Source organism: Pezoporus flaviventris, unplaced genomic scaffold, assembly GCF_033815535.1.
Source record: "Pezoporus flaviventris isolate CSIRO_AGI_PZ_B2104156 unplaced genomic scaffold, CSIRO_AGI_Pfla_v1 ptg000031l, whole genome shotgun sequence".
Classification (NCBI taxonomy): Eukaryota; Metazoa; Chordata; class Aves; order Psittaciformes; family Psittacidae; genus Pezoporus; species Pezoporus flaviventris.
In genome coordinates, this window is record NW_026892579.1 from 61,290,732 (window position 1) to 61,317,360 (window position 26,629).

Consider the following 26,629-nt stretch of genomic DNA (forward strand, 5'->3'; position numbering starts at 1 on the left):
GCAAGGGTGTACTGTTTCTGACCCTAAATACCTTTCACCATAAAAGTGAAACGAGACTAAGCCAGCAGTCAATTCAGATGGGCATGTCAAACGACGAGGACTTGGAAAGACCAGTGAGCCCCCTCTAACATCATACAAAAGCCCTGATGAACTCCTACTGTAAGAACTTTAGCCTAGAAATGGCAGCAAGCTTGATCAAAGCTCAAGAGCATTTCTAACAGCACTAGATGCAATTCAGCCCTTACTGAAAGATTCTCAAGAGTTACAACCCTTAAAACTAATATCTTGGGACAGTCATGCCACCACCGCCTCCTCACTGATTTCTCCAAGGCTCAGCGCAGACCACCAGCAGTCACCAAAAAGCACCCACCAACAGCCCTTCACTTCAGCAGGGACCTGTGCCTGGGCAAAGCTAGTCAAGACAGCTGAAAAACAAATCCTACTGCAAACAGCTGCAGAGAGATGCCACAATAATTGGCTGCTTAGGTGATGAAATGGCAGATGAAATGCCATGTTGACAAATGCAAATTAACATGCACTGGAAAAACATTCCTGACTTTACTTACACAATGAAAACTGTAATTTAGCTATTACAACTCAGACACAAGAGCTTGGAGTTATACGTAATGCTGCGAAAACATCAGCTCAGTGCTCAGCAGAGATTAAGAAAGTCAAACAAAGCTCAGAAATGTTCATATCACTGCACGCTTCGCCTTCGCTTATACTTTTCTCCAAGTATTTGCTCTTGGCCACTCTTTGACAGCAGACGGCAAGAGTTAGGTAGGTCTCTGGTGTGACTTCTTAACACCTTTCTGGTGCTCTTGCTATAAAACAGTGCAATTTGATAAGGAGACTGTGAATCAATACATCACTGAACGTACAAGATTTTTAATTTAATAGCATCAACACTAGCTAGGTATAAATGCTTTCCCAATTGTCACACATTTCATTTACAGGATGAGCCAGATGGCTCAACAAAAACTGATACCAATTAGGAAAGGTTTATTATTGTATATTGCCATTGCAGGTCTAAAGAAAGCAAAATACAGTGTGTCAGGTTTCAAGGTGCCTCAACACCCTATCAAACTGTGTGCTTAATTGTGACTGAAATTACGAATACATGAAGACAACAGTTGCAGGTATTTTTAAAAGGACTTTTACCATGGATTGAAATCAAATACTGAAATAACCAACAGCAAAATCCCATTAATGAAATGGGCTTCTACACCCGTGTTGACATTCTTTTTACTTAATAGTAATGACCTAGAGGGAACAGACAACATCATCCACCCCAGAGAATTCATCCATCCCTTACTACACAATAAGGTGTTACCTAAGAACATCTCAAGGAAAACATAATATTTTACTGCCAGTCTCCTGATCCGAGTATGGATTGCAGAATTTCACACCTAAATGTCAAGATCCAGAGAACATCACTGTTTCTGAGCATCAGCACTATGGCCCCCCTGGAGGAACAGACCATGAATTGCAAAAAACCCCAAATGAAAACACAACCAACCGACACCATACAGAAAACATACTGCAGTAAACCAACTCAATCCACAGTGTAAGGTGCCAACAGTTTGTCCCTACCAGCTCAATGGCTTCAACCCTGACATTAGGTTCAAGCGATGTATGCTTCCTTGTAACTGTTCTGGCTACCAACTCAAACCAGAAGCTAATTACATGTCAAATATGCTGAGCTCTTATTGCAGCAGCTTTAAGATTAGGTTGTTTTTCTTTTTCGCCTGAAGCCACTCTCCTGTAAAACCCTTGGATCACTTGTGTGGACCTTAGATACACGGAGGGGCAAAAAAAGAAATGAAGTGAAATATTAACATTATGAGTGAGACACTAAATGTAAGTAAAAGATATCCAGGAAAATGCTTTAAATGGAGGAGGAAGGATTTAATTTCTATCTGAATTCCAAGTGCTCAGGAAAAGAGCAGGAAATCCAACTCTAAGTCCTGTGAAATGTGTTTGACTGGTGCTTTCATTAGACAGAATTCTGCAACTGAATCCTAAAGAGGAGCACTACCTTCACAAGATAAATCTGATCAAAGCATTCCTTTCAGAAAACATCTACTTTTTAATACAATGATGTAGAAAACACCTCAGAAAACATCTTTATAGTATCTTCAGTATTATTTTGACTTTGAAAAAATATTAGAGCAATTCCCTGACTTAATGATAACATTAAATGTATTTTCCTTATATTTACCCGTCTGCCATATATTTTATATCAAAATAGACTATAAAATGCTCAGGAACAGAGGAATTTCTCTTTGAAACATTCATGTACACAACCGATATAAGTAAAAGATCTCTCGGAAACTGAGCTTTTGCTGGTTTTCTGAGAATCGGCATTTTAAAGATAGCATGGGAAACACCTTGCAGTCATCACGTTGCTACAGGTGCTGTTATTTGCTTGCTCAAGAAATTCTTTCCTTGCTTCCAATTTTACAGCACACAAATTTCAAATTATAAATCTGAGATACAAGAAATTTCTCATGTAATAAGAACAAAGACTCTGCAGCATCCCATGGACGTTTTGACTCACTGTCATTTTCTTCCTTCACCACATCCAGAAAGACACATGGAGAATAATAACTAAAGCATATCAGGAGCTACAACCGTTCAAGACTGAATGAAATAGAGAAAGGCAGATTTAGTCCTGCACTATCATCCAAGAAAAGAAAAAAATAAAGAAAGATCAAGAAAATCCCTCTCACATTCATTATCAGCAGAGCTCCAAAAAGCCATTAGTTTAGATAATCTTTCCTGAACCCATAAAACTGCCTTTCTGGTTGCCTATAAGAAACCAAGCAAAATTGCTAGGCAGAAGGTACTCATTCAAAGAGCGTGACTAAGCTTTGTGCTGAAGTCATTCCGAAATGTACACATTTTTCGGTACACAAAACTGCCCATGGATTCTCAAAACTGATTGCTTAGGTGTGATACCATATATGAGCTCAGGAATTGCATTACAGCCTTTACTAAACACGGATTTGGTCTAAAAAAACCCAAATCAAACTACTTTAAAATACCAAAAGTACATCATCCCCCCCCCCCCCCCCCCAAAAAAAAAAAAAAGGGAAACCAACAACCCGATGTAGGGCTAGGACAATTTTTAAAGCTTTACTTTTCTTAAGTTTGTAAAGCCCTAATTTTCTCTTTTTTGTGGTTTTCTCTTAACCAGTTGCCTAGTGACCGGTATATTGCCCTGTTGGAGCAAGTCCAGAGGAGGCCACAATGACGCTCTGAGGGCTGGAGCATCTCTGAAATGGAGACAGGCTGAGAGAACTGGTCAACCTGGAGGAGAGAAGACTACAGGAAGAGCTTCCAGTGCCTAAAGGGGGCCCTACAAGAAATATGGAGAGAGGCTTTTTTTACAAGGGCCTGTAGTGACAGGATAAAGGGAGAATTGCTTTAAACTGGAAGAGGCTGGATTTAGAGTAGACATTGGGAAACAAATTCTTCCCTGTGAGGGTGCTGGGTCCCTGGCACAGGGTGCCCAGAGAAGCTTCGGCTGCCCCATCCGTGGCAGTGTTCAAGGCCAGGTTGGACGGGGCTTGGAGCAACCTGGGCTAGTGGAAGGTGTCCCTGCCTGTGGCAGAGGAGCTGGAACTAGAGCATTGTGCAATGTCCCTTCCAATCCAAACCATTCTGTGGTTCCATAGTTCAATATTTTGATGTTGAGGGAGTCGCAGTCACAATATCTTTATTCAGATTTCACACAGTGTAAGTCACAGAGGAGACCAGAAGGTACCCCCGTCAGTCACACAAAGTCAAAACATGTGGCACCTTTTATGTGTGTTGGTGCTCCGATACCCACATGCAGTGCTCCATTCCGTTTTGGAAGGGGCTGTCTCTCAGCAGCCTTCCTCAGTTTCACTGTCTCACCTGGACACATCTGCAAAGCTAACTGCCCTTCCAAGAAGCAGAAATAAGCCAGCCAGCCAAGGCTGTGTTAATCAAAATGGGAGTTTTCTAGCAGGGCTTTCGGTCTTGCTCTGAGAAAAGAATCAGAGCTGGGGGGGATACAATATCCTGGCAGCCTGAACAGACACCCCGTCTCCCAGATTCGCATTTACAATTTGACATGACTGGAACCATCCCTTGCTGAGTGCAGAAAACAGAGTTCCTTAAATAGCTGATCTGGCAAGCACCACTCATTCAGGCTCATCTGGCAGAAATAGCATCTGCAAAATCACTGGGAGTTAATAACGCATTCATCGACACCGAAAATGACTGAAAATTCCCTTTTCACTTATTATCCTACCTCTCTAACATGTTTTAAAAGGAACTGTAATTACCATTGTGCACTGTTGTTAGGAAAGAGAAGATCAAAGCTGCTCTATAGCAGTCACACGGTCCCATCTCGCTTTTGCTCTTTGCTAAGTAACAAATGTGTGCCTTGAAGTGATTGCTCTGCCGCGAGAAGCGACTTGTGGGGACGAACTGCAATGACCTTGGGTTGTTTACCGGGGAACTTATCAGAGCTACCACTTAGGTGAGTGCAAAGAGCTCTGATGTAAGCAAACCCAAAGAGTTATATCTAGAACAAATAACACTGCATCTTCTAAAGTGCCTATGGCGCCCTAACAAATACAATCCCTGCCTCCAAACTTTATTATGTTCAGAGTGATGATTCTTTGATATGGTTCACATCTGATCAGAGAGCAAGCAAGAATCTTTCCTAAGAGAAACGTTAATGTTAAGCTCTCTTCCAAGTTTCAAATAAAACAAAATAAACAGAATACAAAATAACCAAACCTCCCTCCTCCAGGTTCCTGTCACCGGGATTTCAAAAGTGCAACTAAAGTGGGTGAAACATGAAAATGAAACAAGACAACAAAAAAAATCCTGCTGCTGGAAGGCTTTAAGAAATGCTTAAATGTGTCACCTGTTTGCAACACTTTAACAAAGCTGTTGCTGATGAATGGCTATAAATATAAGACAAATAGGACATAAACAAGAGCCCTAAACAACAACAGAAACATTGTCTGACTGGATGAGTAACTTATAGCTTAACGTGGGATTGATTCACTGGTAATTTATGGGTCTTTTATATTTATAAATATAATAACTAATAGGAACCATAAATACAGATAACCAATGTTAAATATTATCATACATTTTGCTATACAAAAAAAAAAATCTATAATAATAGTAGATGGTCTGCATGCAAAAAAATACTTTAAAAGCTCAGCAGCATTTGAAAGCAACAACAGTTTGTCCTTTTCTTGTAACCGCATGCAACCTTCAGAGCAAATTAGGGACAGACTAAATCACAGGTTCCTTGCTGAAAAAGATGAGAGAAAACAAACCTTTGAAGAATGAACGCTGTATGTAATTTAGGCACTGAAAAATGCATATGGCATCATTAGGAAGTTAATAGCAGGGAAAGTATCAATAAGGAAATGATATATGCAGCAATTTTTGAATTTCCTCTCATGCCAGAGGGTTGAGGGGCAAAACAGAACCCATTTTCACTGTTTAATAATAAACTGGCAGAGCACAGCTCAAACAAGCCTCATAAAGGTGAGTAACTTATGTGCTGTCTTTTACCCTTTAGTAGCCTGTGTGGTCTGTTGCTTGAATTACCAGACACTGCGTGAATTATAGATTGCTATGACATATGATTATGGCAAAGTTGGCCCTGCTATGGGCAGTCTGAGCAGTGACTCACAGGCAGAAGGGGACAGGTGACAATTTGAGATCCAGTTAGTAACTAATGGCTTCTAATCAGCCAGCTGGATTACTTACTTGATGATCCTTAACTAGCCTTTTCCCAGAGATCAAATCACCAAGAATATCACTATATAGTACATTTTCTATGCAACAGCTGCATAACAAACCAATGCCTGCATGACATAGTATTAGTTACTTAACTTAAACTCTGCTCGACTAGAAAATAAAAATCACAGCTTCACCAAAAAGCCTGTGGTTTAGAAGCTCTTTTTTCCTGGAGGAATAAATTGGTACTAGCATGTCTGTATCTGATTCATAATTCTGCTCCATCTAGCTCTAGCTGGCTTACTTTGAATTACAAACAACTGAGACTCAGTGTGTTATTTTCCCCACAGTATTTAGCTGTCAGAGATACTGATCTAGAACATGTATTGTTATTTACCCTTTTAAAACTTTCTATAGTTGACCTTCCACCCAAAAAACAACGCTTTCTTTCTCAACATGATCCTTCCAACATTAAGCATATAACCAGGCTTTGTCTTGTGAGTGGCAGCTGGTCTCGAGTAGCACAGGGACAGGAGGCAACCTGAACCCACAGCAGAAGGAAAAACCCACCCTGCAGTGAGGGCAGCGGCCCCCATCCCCATAAGGAACTAAATGCACGTCCTGATGGCAGGGCAGCACCCCCCAGAAGATGCTTCCTCCCCCACTGCAAGCCATTCCCAGAGCTTGCCCCCCTCTTGCACTTTCTAACTTGGTGCTGTTCAACAGCAGCTCATAAAATAAAGTTCTGTAAATGCTCCCAGTCTCTTATCTCTGCTGAAAAAACCCACAACCTCTAGTATATCAGTACATATGTGACTAAAACAGCATTTCATGATGCAGGGGCTGGTAGTTTAGATGGCACTGCGCTGTCATTCAGTGAATGAAGTTTTCACATCCTAAGGAATACTGACAGATGCTAAAAACACCATTGATGCTTTCATTTCAGCCTCGGCCGAGAGGGCACAAGAAAGTTCACAACTGTATTTTGCTGTCTATCAAACCCCAATAAAAATATTACAAATACAAAGCATCTATTTCAGGTAATTTTTTTAATATATACCTTCAGTATCTATCTATTCTAATTATTTAAAGGCTTGTGGACAAAAAAACCCACCAAGAGTACCCAGACATAAAACAGCAACAGCAGTCACTAATGGTTGGTGCTCTCACTGAGATTGAAATATAACACATTTAAGGTGCTAGGTGTCATACGCTTTTCCTCTCTTGTCCTTACATCTCTCTTCTTGTTCTCTCCTAAAACCAGAATGCGAAGGGAAGTATCCAACACCATCACATAAGAGAAGACATCAGCTTATTTTCTGAGGAAACTCCGCAGTCAATGGTTATCATAAACTGTATTATTTGGCTGTCAAGCAACTAAATTTTACATTGCAGCCATCTAACTGCTCTTAGAACCATTTCTTATTTAAAAATTTATTGGCAATGAATGCCTTAAAAGAAATTCTCTCATATTCTGGAATCATCATGCAGAAAATAGCAGCTATACAAATTTATAAGGACTTCAGTCTTTCCAATGACTGGAACTAACAAAATGTATGGCATACCAAATGAAATGGTTTTGCTTGACAAAGGCTGCAAGCTCTTTGAACAGTGAACCAACTGGGATTCAATATTCTAATTCTCAATCATATAAAACACCATGATGGACAGCCCCGTCAAGCTCATTAATACTAAAGCAACTGCTGATAATTGCTCCAGGTTTCAACCTAATTAAAGCTAAGTGGCTGGATTTGCATATAGTACAATAGAAGTTTCTTGCAATCACACTCCCAAAGGCCTTATCAGCTTCACAAATACAATATCATTAAAACTTGAATGCTAATTACAGTTAATTTCTCAATGCAAATAGGAGTAATTCACTGGATATTTAGGTCTTTCTTGCTCAGACTTAGCACTGTAGTTTATCTAAATGCACTCCAGACACTTCCCAAAAATAACACACCAGGAAGAACAAAACGTTCCACCACTCTCCCTTCTCCATTCCGTGTTAGAAAATGATGTCAAATGTTATCAAAAGCATTCTGATAAATTGAGCAAGGTAAGTCAATTAGCCCTTCCCCATTTGTTCCATTTATCTGGCTAACAAAGTAAAAAACAAAACACCCTTCATTAAAAATACTTCACGTTAAGCTACTGCACTTGTTTTACAAACTGGTATCATTGTAAATAGACCTTTCAAAACTACCCTCTTTTAAATGTTTTCTATATAATGACAAAAATAACAACAATGTGGAAATGGGCATCTGTTGGGAAAATGTGTAAGATGCATTAAAGCATCTTACAATAACACACTTGTAATGTATTTGTAATCTCGCCTTTAACCTCCTGTGTCGACTGTAAGAGGGAGGAGGGAACAAGGAAGGAGAAAACATTTTCTCCCCTGTGAAATAGCAGCCAGAACTCCAGCGGCCTCAAGAGCAGGCTAAGAAACCAGCTTGGTGTGGCTGCCTGCATACCGAGAGCACTGGAGAGGATGGCGATGCACAGCACCGTGATGTTGCGCTAAGCTTATAGGAGCAGCACTCTTACTCAAAGAGCCCCACCACTCACTCAGCAGCATGTGCAGTAGTTGATGCTCAGAATATGCTATCCTGTTAGCTCAGGCTTTTTCTATCCACCTGCAGGAGAAAAGCCTAGGATTTTCTCCCACCCGCTTCATTTCAAAGCTCAGCGTGGACAAAAGACCAAGTTTCTACAATGCAGCGACAAGTCTCCTAAGAACATAGCTACTATAAAAACATTAGTGCAACACTGACAGCGTCAGCGACTAATTACTGACTCCGAATGTACCAGGGAGAAGTTACAGTTTTCCTCCCGCTGCTCTGAGGGCTGCATTAATGAGTCAGGTGATGATTTCAATTGACAGTCCCTACTATTTTTACATGCATCCCTGTGTGCTGCCACACTCCTCCAGCCCACACCAGTTAAATAACAGGTGGAAAGTGAGTAATTAGGATTCAGAGATACCTGTTTCATGACAGTTGTGTCATGCAAAGAGAAGTAAACTTCACTTGCCATGTGAATATTCATGTATGTGCCCTCTAGAGGGTCACCAAGGCACTCATGTCACTGCTTTGTACAGAACCATCCTGTCCTCCAGTCTGCCTCTGTCCACACCTGCCTGTCTAGTTGTCCACAGAAAAACCTACACCTCCAAGTAGCCCAGTTACTTGGTAAAACCCTATTGTCTATTCCCTTTTTCTTCTTTCTTCAACAGCCTCTCACCCTGGCCTTTTACGCAAAGGCTGTGATCTTCAGGTCACTTCCCAAGGCTTCTCCCAAAACACCCAGGTTTTTGTTTTACATCAACCTAGGATTTATTAAAACTAATAATAATAATAATAAAATAACACTTGCTATCCTGCCTCCATCCAGTTGCAAGGTATTGTGACTTAAACTGCGTTTTGCAACCAGATTATCTATCCGATCTGATAGCTTGTTTATCTCCTTTAAATGGCATTATTTTTCACTCTGTTTCTGACAGTGATTCCATGATCAGAACTCCTCTAGACTGAATTTCTTATCCCTTTAGGAGTGTCTTTTTTCTATACTGGTCATGACTACAGGAATATATCCAAGTTAATAGTATGCCAAGGTTTTTAACCCTAAGTCAATCAAAAGAGGAAGCAAAGCTTCCTCCATGAAGCTCTTGCACGCTAACCTGTCAACTAAACAAACAAGCCTTCATGTTACTTTGCTAGGAAAAGAGGTTAAAACCAAGGGAAGCAAAATAAAGCAAACATAAGACCAGCCTTGGTTTTCTGTGCACACTGCATTACCTGCTACAGTTTAGGAATCTGAAACTTACCCACATCAACTATTTCCCTGCATGCTGAATGAGGCAGGCTTACTCCTGTGGTTAGCTCTCTGTACATCTCCGATTATTTGCAGCTCTTTCACTGCTGGGGCTTTGTCCGTCACTACTCCTTATGACAAAAGTTGCCTATTAGCTATCAAAGTATTCCAGTATTTTTGTCTTTTAAATTATTACTTTTTGTAAGCCCTTAATCATTTTTGTTACATTGAACTGATTGAAAGCCAGGGACCATGATCTTCAATAAGCACATTTAAATGGCTTGCAGCAACAGCTGAGCACTTCTGCACTGAAACCCAAGTATGTGATGATTCATGTCACATTAGAAATGAAAATTTATAGCAAATTATGTAAATTTCTGGCACTCTTCTGCAGAATATTGCCCCTCTATGATAGTTTCCACTGGTGCTGTTTTCTGACATCAATGCAGTGATGTGCGATGTACCAGAACATTTACAGAGCCTGCCCTTCTCCACTCTGAAATTTGATTATTACTTATTGATTGCGTTTGTTATGCCAACTGAAGTCTGTTTAGGTGCTGAGAGTTTATGAGATGCAGTCCAGTTACACACCACGGGAGCTTGACTCCAGTAGCTTCGGCTGAGTCCAAATTCCTTACCCGCAATAGCTGGGAAAAAGCACATTTAGGGTCATTCACAACCAGTCTATCTGAGAGTCAAACAACTGCATAGTTTTTGTTTTCGTAAAAACAAACGTTTCCTAATGTGTACCCATCAACTACTCAATGACTGTGTGTTCAAGAGCCCTTGAAAGGTCTTAATTCTCCTGGTAATACCTCAGAAGAGGATAGTGGTGTAGCTGCTACTCACCATTAAGAGAGCCTGCTGCTCTAAAGGGGTTTGATTTATTTAATCTTGAGTATAAAATGTGAGAACAACATATTCTGGAAGAGCTTAATAAACACACTAGGAACACTAGAAAAACCTTGGGAAAATAGGAAAGGGGCCCAATGGACACATACCCTTTACTTACAGATTTCATGCCTTCTGAAATTGTATAGATAAAAATCCCATTCTTATTTTAAGTGAGCTATGATTTGACATGAACTTAGCTCATTACTAATACTAAATCTTTCAGGATAGCGCTTTCCTTTATGTCTACAGGATTTACAAAAGAAGATCTCCTAAGCCATTCAAAGAAAGGAAAAAGAACAAAACCACTTATAGTCTAGAAACACGGAAGGCTTCCAAAGACCTTTTCAAGGCAAACGTCTGTACGTGCATTCATAACAGTTAATGCTTTTTGTCAATATAAACCAGTTCTTCCTACTGAAGAAAAGATCCAAGAACTACTAACAGCACAACTCTTGCTTACTAATTTTTGGAGAGACACTTCATCTTGATCAGCTGCCATTTCTCTAATGAAATTCAACCTCTTTGGGAGACCAGAGGATACCAAGATGAGACATGCAAACACCTCAGGGACAACCTCACTGCTGACCTCTGCATTGTCATGTTTTCAGCACACACCAAGCTGAAAAATGCATGCACAAGCAGGAAGCACCCTGTAACTCTTTCTAGGAATAGCAACTGACATCATCTACAGGGATGGGTGCAAGACATGACCCTGTCCCACACAACCTCCTTGTCTCTAACATGGAGAGGCAGGGGTTTGACAGATGGACCACTCGGTGGATAAGGAGCTTGCTGGATGGTCCTGGGCCGCATTAATAGGAGTGTGAGCAGCAGGTCGAAGGAGGCAATCCTGCCCTCCTATCGTGCTCTCGTAAGACACCCAACTTGGAGTAGTGCACCCAGCTCTGGCACACCCAACTTGAGGACGACTTGAACCTGTTGGAGTGAGCTCTGAGTAGGCCACAAAGATGATCAGAGGGAGGCCTGGAGCACCTCCCCTATGAAAACAGGGCTTGTTCATCCTGGGGAAGAGAAGGCTCTATGGAGACCTTATAGCAGTCTTCCACCTAAAAGGGGCCTACAAGAAAGTTGAAGAGGGACTTTTTACAAGGCCATGCAGTGATAGGACAAGGGGGGATGGATTTAAACTGACACAGAATGGATTTAGATTAAATATTAGTAAGAAGCTCTTTGCTGTGAGGGTGCTGAGGCACTGGCACAAGTTGTCCAGAGAAGCTGTGGCTGCCCCATCCCTGGCAGTGTTCAAAGCCAGGCTCGATGGGGCTTGGAGCAACCTGGCCTAGTGGAAGGTATCCCTACCCATGGCAGAGGGGTTGGAACTGAGCTTTGGGGTTCCTTCCAATCCAAACCATTCTAGGATTCTTTAATAGTTTAAACATCAGCCACATAACAATACATCAAATGGTTATATGGCAGATGTATTGAGTGCTTTTAGAAAGTCTTTGACTTCAGCTGTTCCAATGCCTGCCACCACTCCCACTGTAATTCCAAAGAACTAAGCATCTGCTTCTAATTAGCCCTCTCCACAAGTGTTCATACAATTTGCAAGTTTGCCTTGGGTAGGATTTTTCCTCCTGACCTATACTTATGTTGCATTCATGCCTGAGTATTCCTGCCTATTTGCTATTCTCCCTTTCGGATTTAGCCACTGAAAAAGGTACTATTCACAAGTCAGAATTACAAGGGAATTGTTATCTTTAACAATCTTTCATGATTCAGCCCAAACTATCTAACATTTTATTTGGCTGGAAATGCTTTTATTAAGTTCAGGCTGTTATTTAGGTACTATTGAGAATTTAACTTTGTATTTTATTCTCCAAAGCCTTTTCTGGAGCCTGTCATTTAACCAAAATCTCCCTGACACTTAGATAGCATTCCATTAGTCTCCCCAGACTACCTCATAAAGACTTGTAAGGTGCACGCATCTTTTATAAAGCATCTCGGCTCTCCCTCCTCTGGCAGGACTACGTACAAAGGGATTCAGCAGAATGTCGTTCTGTGAAATGACACTTTGCATATTTATTCAGAGAAGCCCTACGCTTGGGAAAATGCAAGGGCTAGTTTTCTTAACAAGGAGATAATAAAGAAAAATGGTTTCATTTATTTAAAGCACATCTGCACTGCAAGGAAAGGTACGATGATAAATCGTAGTAACACATCCAAGCCACCCAGCTCAGAGACCACAGCTGGTATAGTGATGACAGAACTCTTTTTGGCCAAGATTCATGAGTCTTTAGGGTAGAATGAGATAGGTTATACTGACTGTCATTTGTACCTGCAGAAATCCTTCAGATGGTGTTTATGACACTAGATTAGGCCTTCTGAAAAACAAATCCAATCTAGGCCAAACACATTACAATGGCAAAATGTCCCGTCCTGTCGTGTCGTCGTCCCCCCCCCAGCTATAAATGAAGGAAACAGATGAACCACTGAAATGATGCACAATAGATGATGATGAGGAACACCAACAGTTCCTGCTTTTAAAAACATCTATCATTAGCAATTTTAATTAAAGTCAACAGTGCAGTAGGTGATTTGGCTCAGCATCCTTAAATTTATCAAGTGGGTTGTTTCTAATGCCTGATTACAAGCTGTAGTCACTACCATCATCAGGCCTAAGCAGAATTAGCTGTCATTAATATCATTAGCTTCTGGAGGTGAAGTCCTGAAATGAAATATGATGGATATACATTCTCTTAGATGATAGCTTATTTAAATGAAGCAGTGCCAACATTGCCACCTCACAGCTTTTTAGCAATATGTTTCTTGAACCACCACATGGTTGGTGGTCTCATTAAACTTTTACTAATTTTATTATTACCATCTTGTAGCATTTTTTTTTTATATTTTATTTTGAATATACCCAGATACGTGCTATAGGCTTGCTTGCTTTCAAACAGGGAGCTACATTATGTGAACTGGTGAATTACAAACATGCAGATATTAGTACTACGTCGGTTTATATGTCACACTCCTCATCCCTGTGTCAGGGCAATGGAGAAAAGACTTGTGAGATAACCAAACAAGAGCCTTTATGTATCTGCTGGTTTAGTTATGGCTGGATACAATTTGCTTTAATATAATTCACCTCTGACAGTCAAAGACCCCTAGTAATTGATTCAAAAGGAGCAAAATAACAAACACACAAGAGGATACAGAACAAAAGGGAGATGGAGAGAGATTAGGGAAATTCATAAACAGATGCTTTATGGACATCAAACAGGAATGTCTGCGTGTAGCACGTATGAAGAAATTCATAGAAACACAGAATAGTTAGGGTTGGAAAGGACCTGAAGATCATCCAGTTCCAACCCCCCTGCCATGGCCAGGGACACCTCACACTAAACCATGCCACCCAAGGCTCTGTCCAACCTGGCCTTGAGCACCACCAGGGATGGAGCGTTCACAACTTCCCTGGGCAGCCCATTCCAGTGCCTCGCCACCCTTACAGTAAAGAACTTCTTCCTTATATCCAATCTAAACTTCCCCTGTTTAAGTTTTATCCTGTTACCCCTTGTCCTGTCACTACAGTCCCTAATAAGCAGTCCCTCCCCGGCATCCCTATAGGCCCCCTTCAGATACTGGAAGGCTGCTATGAGGTCTCCACGCAGCCTTCTCTTCTCCAGGCTGAACAGCCCCAACTTCCTCAGCCTATCTTCATACGAGAGGTGCTCCAGTCCCCTGATCATCCTCGTGGCCTCCTCTGGACTTGTTCCAACAGTTCCATGTCCTTTTTATGTTGAGGACACCAGAACTGCACACAATACTCCAGGTGAGGTCTCACGAGCAGAGTAGAGGGGCAGGATCACCTCCTTCGACCTGCTGGTCACGCTCCTTTTGATGCAGCCCAGGATACGGTTGCTTTCTGGGCTGTGAGCGCACACTGAAGCCGGCTCATGTTCATTTTCTCATCAACCAACACCCCCAAGTCCTTCTCCGCAGGACTGCTCTCAACATTCTTTGTACCATTATGTGTTTTGCTTTTAAAAGCAAAATTCTGATCTGCAATTACCCACTTGAAAAAGGCACTCATAACAGGACTTAGAACGGATATAAATGAGAACTGAATAGAAGATTAAAGATTAACATCAAGAATCATTAATGACAGCATTTCCTCCTTCTGCAGGAAGCAGGCAGGTACAAAGGTTTCTGGATCACGCAAACACTTGGATGTTCAGCTTCAGGGATGTGACAAGGTGGGACACAAGATGGTTCCAACATTCAAAACACAAAGAAGCACATTTAAAAGGGTAGCCCGAGATGAATACAGGGCAGGCAGAAACAGATCACAGCACAGACAGATCACACCGAAACAGCATCATCTGCTTACAAACTAGGAGGGTGAATTGCAGCACTACTACACCAGCAAAGCTTCCTGAACAAAGCCTGTGTTTCTATGCTTGACCCAGGCAGGGGCAAATTCCACAGCAAGGAATGCCAACAGGTAGTAAATATAAAAAGTTGCTGGGCTTGTGCTCTAGGCACCTTTCATTACAGGCTCTGACACACTTCTGGGTTTCCTCTTGTTTTGTGCACAAGGGAAAAGAACTGTACATGCTTAGGGAAGGACACCTCAATCGATAATTCTGACCCAATGCTAAGATTTCTCAGCTCAGATAATCATCCAATTTTTCTGCCAAAAATATGTCATTTGGTATGACCAAACACTGTTGTCTCATGTCTGCTCCTCTTCTGGAAAAGTGCTTGGTTGTGCGGAACAGGCACAGGTTGAGATTTAACCCAGTCAGTATATGTCAAGGGAAGTTCAGAGAGGTCTGACAACTCACAAAACCCAACAATATGCTGATCTATTTCCTTATAAAAAGAGTAGATTTGCAGTGTAACATATTCGATATTCCAAAGTGAATAGAACAAATAGAAAAGTAAATGTTCAAGCTAACCGCAGTCTACAGAAATGTGTGTTCTTGGCTTGTAACTCTGAGAGTCCTTTTTTAGGAAAAGCATAAACGGAAAAATCCCTTACCTGTAATTATCCCAATTTAACAAAATTCCTAATTGTCAGACACCACCAGGAGCTGATAAGGAAGTCAGCTTTGCAAAAATAAGGCTACTAAACTGTTTGCTTGGATATGGACTGCATGTGGTTTATATTTAGTGAGAACAGTTTTTCAGGTGAAAGAAATGAATACAGTACTGAACTACCAGTTATATCACTTCAATTACATTATTTCTCTGATTCTATGATTTGAATCACACTGTACAGGCCTTAAAAGATAACGTGACCTCATCATACTGGAATAACACTTAAAAACCTCTAAGGTAAGGGTATAAAGTTTGTAGCCGACTACTGATCACTGTGGTTTCTTTATATGTAGCTATGCAATAATATATTCATTCCTGTGCAATGTGTGTGGCTCCAAGCGACTACTAGCAATTCAGGAAAAGCATATTTAACAAGCTGGAAAACAAGGCTCATGAAAGCATGCCCCTTCAGTTTATTTTCCAGCACTTCTTTCCAATATATTCACTCTGATCCTAAATTGATATTATGCTCTAATGAAATACTTCATTTTTTAACCTAGTTAAGTATTACGATGCCCGTCTGATACACAGAATTTATGCTCTTAATTTTTGATTTTGTTGCTTTAGCTAAGTAAATATTACAAATGTTGTTCAACATAATTTGCTATTTGAAAAATGGGCTCATTTGAAGTAAAAAAAAAACATACAAATTTCATATTAACTAAGGCAACGCTTAGAAAAAACAAACGGGATGTGCAGAAGTGTCTCAAAATTATTGGATGAAAAATGTCAAGTGACAGGGACCTTGCGAGCACCACACAGTGCTAAAATGCAGCATCACTGGTTCTTTTCCTCACCATCAAATTGCAAAGGAAAGAAAATCTGGTAGCGACAAGTCACTATCTGCCAGACAGCCCTTCATACGCTTCTAGGCGTCACGGAGGGTACCTCCAGCATGAAAACCTGTGAATAAGCGGCTTCTAAGTTCAGCACAATTTGACTCTGTTTCTGGTGATGGAGAGAGTCGCTCTGATGCAGTCCACATCAGAAAAACACACACCTCACCCTTTTGAAACTAATATTTTCCGCTACGGCTGTTGTGATTCCCATTAATGTTTACAGGGATTGCACCTTCCTAGCACACAGACAGTCCTTACAGAGCCAATACAAGCCCTCCTAAAAAGTCTACAAACTGCAAGCAAGATGAGAGAGAATAAGTCAATGAAAGGAAGAAAAGCTGGAAGACAGCAATGGCTTTGCACAGAGCCTGATGGCCACAGCCCGACAGCTCTATGAGCTTTGTTAGGAAATTGTATATGCCATGAACTTCCACTGTGAATTTCCATTACAAGAACCTGCTACTCAAATAATGACAAGCATCTTGCACACTTGACTCCAGACAGCTGAGATCTGCACGCAAATAAGAATTCCCCCAGTCTACTTTTATTTCCTTTTTTCTTTTCAATCAAAATGAAGATTCCCCCCCCCCCAGTACAATTTCCTCTGTACAGAAACATCAAACAATCTCTTCCCCTGCACTTTATGGTGTAGACTTCCTAGCAATCCCTAGTTTTTATGAGCTGTCTCATATAACCAGTATTGCGGTCCACTGTCAGGCAGATCTGTACTTTGTCCTCCCCTAATGAGACAGTTCCCCAATTATCAAGCCAACAGGCAGTGTTTCTAGAAAGTTTCATCCTTTTAGGGACAGGATTCCCACAGGGTGATGGGCAAATTATCCCACGTTATACCCATCACATACACAAACTTGCAGGATTTACTCCTGAGCAAGACATTTCTTTTTTATTCCATCAGTTCACATTCTTTTTCCAAGTGTATCGTCAGTGTTTCATTAAACCCAGCAAAACCAACTAACCTCTCTCCCTCTTCCCATCACAAAATCACTGTGTTGCAGAGCTGCTACAACAGTTACATCACAGACCAAGAAAAAGGAGAACCAACTCCTTAGTAATGCAGTCTGTTTATTAAAGCACCACTGTTATTTCTTCATAGTATCTACATAGTTATTTGTGGTCAGGCGAGTGGAAGGACTATAGTGGCTTTTGTCCTATCTTAATGCCACTTGATGCAGCATCTAATCCCCAGCATTCTGAGATCTGTCGGCTGGTAGAAATTCAAGCACTTGCTCAGTTCCTGTCCCTGTCTGAAACAAACACTGTAATATATTTCAAGCATCCCATAAAACAAATCCACTCTGTCCCAGGAAATACATACTGAACATATAACTTCAGTGGCAGGAACAAAAATTACATTGATTATTAAAACCCACAGAAGTGTACAAAAGTCTCAACGTTATTGCACATGTTATATGTGCACCCTAAGCTAGTTATCTTCTCAGTGCCTGCACAGAACCCTCAGCAGTGAGAAGGAAGGGTAGCCAGACGGTAGGAAAAACAGCAATCAAAGGCATTTATCTCATCAGGAAAACCATCCCCAGTGGCATGCTGGCGAGGCAGAAGAAACAGAAAACCTTGTGCAACTGTGATCAAAACAAAAACACAACAGAATTAAAGCCATTTTTTTAAAGGAATTCCGCTTCCAACATAAACTAATGTGTCTCTGCATTGTACAGCCAGCTCCCGCAGCGACCAAGCCGCCTGCCGATCGTCCCAAGGCTGCAACAGCCTTGCTGCTGGAGCTCAACCTTGTGGCAGCACTTCACGCAACAAGAGCCTGGGTTTCAACAAATTCTGATGGTGGCCCATGTACAGATACTGGTGGAGCCGTAACTTCCCTAAACAGTTCCCCCAATACTTTATCATCCTTCTATCTAGGAAATTACTCACTCTCTAAACTAAAACTCCATTCCTATAAATTCAAACTCCTTGTTCTGTCCCCAGCAAACAACAATACTCTGCAATAGCCTTTTATGCACTCATGACGCTTTTTTTTCTCCTCACCTTTAGTCTTCTATCCTCTGGACTTGAACAGCTTTTTCTTACACACTACTCTCAGTGCCGTTTCTAACTCCATAATCATCCCCAGTTGACACCCTGTCTTCCAGTTCCCCATACAGTAGTCCAGTTTGCTCTGCTTAAGTGGGGCAACAGGTAACTTCATGGATCTTTCCTATTTGTCACTCTATAGCTGCTCTTGTCTTGGTTTTCCCCACAACAGGGCGATATTTCCAATTCATTTTTAGTGTATGATCCACTACAGACTCCAGCTTATTCTCTGAGGAATCTCTGCCCAGGGCTACAATTATTCCTCAACCTTTCTCGGTTGAATGAGCATCTCTGCTTAGGTGCAACGATTTACACTTGATCTTGCTGAATACATCTCATTTAACAAAATCCTCATTGAAGAAACAGGATTGTGAATCAATCTGCCAAGATCATTTTGGAAGAAAGAGCTGGGGGCACATGCAACACAAAGCAGCAGGTTCCCCTTGGGTTAATGAAAGCACAGTCAGCTATAGCAGTTTCTGTAACCAAATCGAAAGACCACAACCTCCTCGTCTGATGCAGATGTAAAAAGTCTCCATGGTAATTAAGCAGACTTAAAAACTTGATGTAGTACATTAATTATCAGAGATATTATCTGGGAAATCTTTAAGAGAAGATGAAAGTAAATAAAAACAGGAAGAAGTCTGAGCCAGAGAGAAAACAAGAGTTTGAGAATGTAAGATCAGTCGTGTCATTGCTTACAAGTTAAACAAGTGTTTCAAAGAAACAAATTAAGTAGATTTATGACGCTGCAGAGATTTCCTTCCAAAGTAACTGTTCTGATTGATGGATATGAATCTGTATCAGAAAACCAGATGATAGAATAAAGTTAAGCTTTAGGAATTTCAGACTTCTAATTCGTTGCTATGGCAACATTCTCAGCAAGGGATCTTTCCTTAAAAATAAAAAATAGGAAAAAATGCTTTACTTTTCCCTAAAACATAACTTTGCATGATGAGAGAACAAGGCAGGTAAAGTCAAGACTGTAAAATCAATCTGTTAGACCGATACTTTTTAGTACACCATTCTAAATGCCTTTCTACAATTCAAGTAAAATTCCCCTTCTGTGACTTTTATAATTTAGGCTAGGAGGAGCTGAGGACACTCTGGGTTTGAAATTGATATTAAAAATTCAAGTCTCAGAGTTACAACTGAAGATTCAGGCATCACAGAGGCTAAGTATGTCTTCACTCAAACAAAGCTCAAAGAAACAGTGCAGCATATCAGAAGTACAACTTCCTTTTAAAGGTGAAAAATACCAATTAAAAAGACAATTTGGTTCTTTAAGTGCTGTAAACAGATAAGCGGCAGGCACCCTTCTTGTGGTTAAAAGCCTTCTGTGCAAGGGATCAGCACCGACTTCTCTTCTCTGCAAATGCACTAGACTTGGATCCTACCCACAACCATATACATCCTCTTCTATTTTCTGTAGTTCACAAAGCGGCCGTTTAGCTGCAATCCTGGCTCTGACTGACATCAGTTAATTAAGTTTTGGTTTTTTTTTTTTAACCAGGAGCAAGTCTGAATGAAGTATATGGCAGGGAAACACTTGATGTTCAGAAAAGTTGCAAGGTATCAGATAGCTTCAGAGCGGTGTGCCAAAGAATAGCAGGACAAGAGGTCCCTCAAAAAAGCCAGGGCACGCAGAGTAAATACTGTCAAACAATATATAAACAGGGGACCCATTTACCCCTGAAAACAGTGATTGCAGCTCCCCCAGTCTGCCTGGAAACCTAACAATTAATTAGCAAGACTCTTATTTAGAAAACCAATACAGAAAACCCAGAAAAACAACTATTGAGCTATTTTTATCATTTCTTGTTTCAGTGAAGATCGGTGCCTATAATGTATCCCCTGTGTTTCAGGCAAATGAGGCTTAATTGCTGCAGGACAGCAATCGCTACTAGTGTGTTAGAGACCAACATCAAAATACAATTTTTTACATTATTAGGAAAATATGAACATTTAAGAAACTTAATTTGCTTAAACGCTAACTATTTATTCCTAGAATAAACTCCTTGTATTACCTTACATATTTTTCCTCCCGTTTATCTGTATGGACTTAAAGTGGAGATAAACAGAAACAATGTCTCAAGTATCCTCTTAACCAGACAGTGGACTGTATAAACAAGACTCATCCAACACAAAGGTTCACCCAGCACCAATGACATCACAAACAGCAAGAGAAACGCTCAAGTGTCCTACAGCGGGCACAGCTACATAAAGTGTGAAGGAAAAAGCAACGGGTGCTTCCAGGGATGCCATGTCAAGGACAAACAGAAACGTAAACTTTACTTTGGTAACCTAAAAGGTAGATGGAGCAGATGACCTGAGACACACAAACTCCTGTATGAAAATAGCTGATACGGAATTTGAAGGCTTATGTCGAGCATGACAGATTTGAGAAGATGAGCACAGGAGACAAATGTCAGGGGCTGTTTGATTTCACTGAACAATCCTGCAGATAATCAAATATGTTCCAGAGGCTCTTATTTCTGCCTTAATGGTTATGAGAATCATGGAATACCAGGTTGGAAGGGATCTCAAGGATCATCTGGTCCAACCAATCCTCCCCTATGGCTGGGCTGCTGGTGAATTATGAGCCTTGGCAATCACACTGACTGGCATTTTACTATAGTCCATCATCTCAATTCTGGCTTTACCCATAATGTCTATTTTTTATATACTGAGTTTATGACATTTTCAGATAAGATTTCAGTGCTTCCACAACAGTTAGCACAGAGTTGTTCTCATCTACACCTGGACACCTTGGACACAAAGACAACCCAGATCACTACCATCTACACCATTTAATTATCATGTTGTCATATTCATAATGATATCCTTCTCCCCTCTCCTCCCACCCATAAAGCTGCATCTCACAATTCACAGTATTTCAAGATCATTGCTCCCTTTCCTCAATACATTAACCATCTACACACACGTGTGAATTTTGATCTAGTCCAAACCTTATTCCTGTTCCCAGTCCTTTTTGAACAGAAGTTACAATGTCCATGGCATCTATCATGTCTCTATAGGCAGCTCAACAATATGCAACACTGAAACAAAACAGTGACTGCTGTAAGTAGATCTAATTTGAGGCTTATTATTAGAGACTATTTCTTCATTATGCTAGCTTTCCAGCATGCTTCTCCCTTTGCCTATTTGCAGACTGGGGTATTTTTCTCCACCATATGCTACTTCATTTTCTCCCATGCCGAATTACGCTGTAGCTGTCAGCTCTGGTTCTGACCTCTCTTCCACTGCAGTAGAGGCAAAACCTCCTTTCTGGTGCTGTAAGTGGATGCTGGATGAGGTTATAGTCACAGTGTCTGTAATCAATTGTCATCATACATCTCTGTCCTTTTCTAGTGTTTGCTATGCTGCCTAATGTAGTATCATTTGTAAATATAATTAATGAGCTGTTTATGTACTCTTCAAAAATCATTAAGATGTTATATTAAACTGAGTTTAGTGGTGCACCCTGAATCACCCTGCACACTTGTGCCCAACTTGATACACTGCCATTTATCATTACTCTTCATTCATAATGTCTCCAGCAATTCTAATTCCCATGACACAATTCATGTTCAAAACAATTTGAACTGTGGGGTTTTTCCTCTCTTTGCATTAATTTCTACAGTTGCTGCCCTTTCTGTTCCGAAGATAAGCAACACATTCGTGTTGTTACAATTCTTTTATGTCTTCCTGCTTTCTTCTCACTTGCTACAATTACTACTGCTCCGATGCTTTTGGGTTTAGTTAATTCCTATGGTATATTACAAATTTCTATCATCAATACCTATTTATTTATAGGTGAGAAGTATACTGCTTTTCCTGCCTTTCCTCAGCGCTATTTTCCATTCCTCATTTTCCTCTTTTCCATAATTACTTAATCTTCTTGTTCCAGGGGCAATCAGAATATGCTGTCAATCAGGACAGCTGATTTTCACTTCCCTATTTTACACAGCTAACCCTCCTCCATCCCCCAGTTTCTGTTTGTCTTCTCCCTATCGCAAATTTATCTGTTGTCATAATCCAGCCCTCACTTGGACGTTGTCTATTTGAGTACCTCAATTCCCTCTATGGGGGTCTCAGAATCCTCAGAAGCCTGTACATACGTTTACCAATTTTCTTTCCTTCTATGTCTGCTGCACTGGGATCTTGTGAGACCCATTTGCACTTTGCATTCTTGCTTTCAGACTCACAGTAATCTACTGCTCCTTAATTGAATGAATTACACATTTTACTTTGCTCCAGGCTTGATTTGTTCACTAGGGTAGACACTCAAGTAGCCTTCACTTCCCAAAGCATCACTGAAATCGCTGGACTTAGGGCTTTTCAGAGCAATCCATGATCTGTCATGTGGACTTTAAAATCCATATTGCTTGCTAAGCTTTTTAATGCCAGTATGAATGAATGGCTCCTGGCTCCCGTTCAGCTTGTGCAGCTGTGTCCTGCAAGTCAGGGTGTTGAGTACTTTTTTATCTCAAACAGGTGCACAGTCAACAGCTCTTAACCAGCAAGGAAATAATCTATGGATGATTTATCCCGTGGTCATCTTTTCAAACTAAAATATCAGGGTAGCTTTCATTAGACCCATGAGCACGGCCACTGTATTATTCCATGTTAAATACCAACCTACCACCTAGAATATCCCAAAATTACAGAATCCCTATAGATGCAAGAATTGTCAGCCATGACCAATGCCCATTAAACATTTCCCATCATTATTTCACTATTTTTCTTACACTATCTCATATTTTCTCCCTCCCCCCTCCCGTTAAGAACTTTCGCACCAACTTGAATGCCCTCGAAGAAGCATTTAACAGAGCCTAAAGCCAGGAATGAGGATGAATGTAGAAGCAACAGCACAGGTATCTTATTGGCTCCAATAAGAATCGCAGCAGGACAGAAACATTTGCGTTTAAATCCCAGAGGGGAGTTCAAAACATGCCCCGCGCCCTGAGGTTGCTTTCAGCTCTAACTTACACGCCTAGCTTTAAAGGGAAAAAACCCAACCAACAGACTACCCCAAACCAAAATCATTGGGTACCCGCTCTCCTTCACGGCTGGATAAGGGCAAAGAAAGGGCCCACTGGAACCATTCTGAGAAGTTCAGAGACTTCATTAGCAGAAAAACGTGTAATGCTCACAGTTTACACCAACAAGAAAGAAATGAGCAGTATTCATCAGGTTTGACTCTACAGGACACATCTAACTCAGACTCAAAGCCCTACAACTATCCTGCTCTTCTTCTTAAAAGCCTTCATTTCTCATTTGCAGCTTTTCAATATTAATAGGGTGAAATATTCAGTAGGGGAAACCTGATTTAACACCATTGGTCCACCTAACATGTTTTAGGTTAAATCCCTGTGCTCTAAAATGCCAAACATAACGTGCTATCACAAAACCATCAGAAATGACCCAAAAGATACGAAGTCAGGCCCAGGTGATAACTTCTCTCTTCGTCAAACATATAAGGAACTATGGATGTCTAAAGACTTCAGCTGCAATGATTTGAGCTACAGAATAAAAGCTGCAGAGCTTGAGAGGGAACAGCTACTTTTCTCTCGGGACTTTGAAAACCTGTCCTTTTGAGGTACAAAAATGTAACTTGTATTTCAAGCAACCAAGGAATCTTCGTAATTCAACAGAATATCATGTAACAAGCTATTCTGATGATTTGGTCAGGTGGTGCTATAAGCAGTGCCACTTGACCAATACCTTTATTTTTAGGAAGAAACATTAACAATGTTTCGCAGACAATGCGAAACAAATTAATCACTTCTCAGCTGTTTATAAGGCAACACTGCATGCAGTTATCCTCTTGGTTAGTGGCTTCTCAGGTCTTTTTTAAATCAGTAAGACAGTAGAAGAATGAGCCAGGGGACCAGCTCCTTCCCTTTCTGTTGTATTAATGAGGCAGTTGCTGTACTCCTGCTACCAAGCCAACTTTCCTTAACTCTTAAGATATCCCTTTCCTCTAGCAACTATTTTGGTTAAACAATATTTAATTTCTTGGGTTTTTGCACATCACAAAAAGCAAGAAATCCCCCTGGAATCCTACCATTATACTTATTCTACAGAGAGGAAACAAAGATCCAAATTAGAAAAAACAGTAAGTTCTCATACAGTACTTACAATTGATCTGATGTTGTTTTCTTTTGCCAGTTTCAGAGAGGATTTATAGCAACTTGCCAAGTTCTCTTTATGATCATCAGTGAGATAGCCTCTTGCGATCGGCCCAACAGTATGGATCACATCTGCAAGAAATAAAGATGACAAAACAAGTTAGACATCCTACAGTGGGTTTTCTGGCTTATGCCATGTCTCTCCAGAGCTACTACAGTGCAAGTCAATCCATTTTGGTACTGTACCCAGTCACAAAGGGAGGAATACTACTGCAAGGAAAGTGCTTGTAACTGGAAATCACAGAATAAGCTACAGCTGTGATGATTAAAAGTTAAAAATAATCAAGGCTATATTATTGTTTGGACTAAAGGAAAGTGAGAAAGATGCACTACGCGCTTGTTACGGGCGTACTGCAATCCACATGCATGACAGATGAAATGTTTTCATAAATACCCTCATTCTTCAGGGCTGTACAAGTGTAAACACTGTACAACTTCGAAAGGGTTCTCACCCGTTGAAGGTCACTCGCTGGGAAAGGTCACTACACAAAACCTCAGCGCACTGATAGCGATACACGTCAGGGTTTTTTGTCTAAAACTAAGTCTTTCCTCTGCAACCATTGTAAGAAAAGCTGTGAATTATGAATGCATTATTCAAAGAACGCGCTTTCCTCTCACAGCAGACCAGATGGAGACACCATGCAATAAAACAAAATATTCCGTTTGAAGAAACTTATAATGAACAAAGAGAGAAAGTACAGTCAAGGAATAGCTTAGGTATGAAGCCTCTGGACCCATCAAAATCAGATGCTGCAATCAATCAAAGTCTCTAAAGTGCCATAAGGAAAATGAAGTAAAAAGCCTGGAGTAAAAAACCCTGAAAATTGCAAACTAAAAGGTGTCTCTTTCATCCATTCTCTCCCCCCACCCTTGACTAGTAGGAAGCACATTTAGTTTCCAAACATCATTAGTCTATAGCACATGCAAACACAACAGAATGAGTTATTGTGACACGTACATAATTTTCCCCCTTCTTTGTCATCCCCTACAATGTACAACAGCAATAATAAACAGGGGCACTATGTTTTTTTGCAGCATTGCCACAAATAGGGATTAGGACAATGCATTCAACTGCTGGTCCCATTGGTTAGGTTGTGTTTCTGTCCCATGTGGGACAGGTTTTCAAGCAACATCTGCTGCGGTTACACGCCGAAATACTTTCATTTACTCACAAATCCTGCCGAATTCACACCTTTATACTTTGTGCAAGCTGCCTTTCATTATTTCCCTCCAACCTATATGAAAGCGTAAGTGAAGATGCACAAATGAACATTAAAACGTATGCTGCCTTTTATTTAACCTGTCAAGTCCCAGTCATAGAATAGTTATGGTTGGAAAGGACCTTAAGACCATCTAGTTCCAAGCCCCCTACCATGGGCAGGGATACCTCCCACTAAACCACGTCACCTCAAGGCTGAGTCCAACCTGGCCTTGAACACCACCAGAGATGGAGCATTCTCTACTACTTACAAGGTGGCTTATGTGCTGAGGCAGAATGTTTTGAACCTATCCAAATTTTTTCTTTACCTTAGTCCAAAAGCATTGATAATTCAGCAAAAAGAAGCATGTAGGCAAATCCCAGTGCTGGAAACACGGAGAAATCAGCTATGATTGGAAACTGAAATCCCTGAGAGCTAAACTTCCCAACTGCTACAGAAAACCTCCCTACTGACAAGTAAACCCAAGGTTAACTACTCTCCTTTCCCTCTTGATCACAGTAATTTCCTCCAGTTGTGGGAACAGGATGGACAGATTGGATGATTTCTGTTGAATGTCACAGCTGCCAGACAGCGACTCCAGCAAACCCTCCCTACAGCACTTCAGGCAACTGGACCATCAAGTAGGTGGCGAGTATCCACTGATGAGCGGGATGACAGCAGGTGAATGAAGCAACCACAACGGCTTCAGCCCGGGAGTTCAGGAGAAAGGTGTGTTTTCCCCCACAGGTTTTAGCCGCTATAATAAACTGAGACCTAAGACACAGAACAAAAAAAGAAATAGCAAAGCTAGTTCAAA

The 26,629-nt window shown here is 40.8% G+C and overlaps 1 protein-coding gene across 6 annotated transcripts in view; it reads right to left on the reverse strand.

The window, feature by feature from the left end:
• Positions 1-26,629, reverse strand: part of MACROD2 (mono-ADP ribosylhydrolase 2) — an 887,639-nt gene that overhangs the window by 343,253 nt on the left and 517,757 nt on the right. For all 6 annotated transcript variants that reach the window (XM_061461531.1, XM_061461530.1, XM_061461529.1 and 3 more), the window contains one exon: positions 24,564-24,685. In XM_061461531.1, the coding sequence (XP_061317515.1) occupies positions 24,564-24,685 (122 nt within the window). The remainder of the gene's footprint in view (positions 1-24,563; positions 24,686-26,629) is intronic.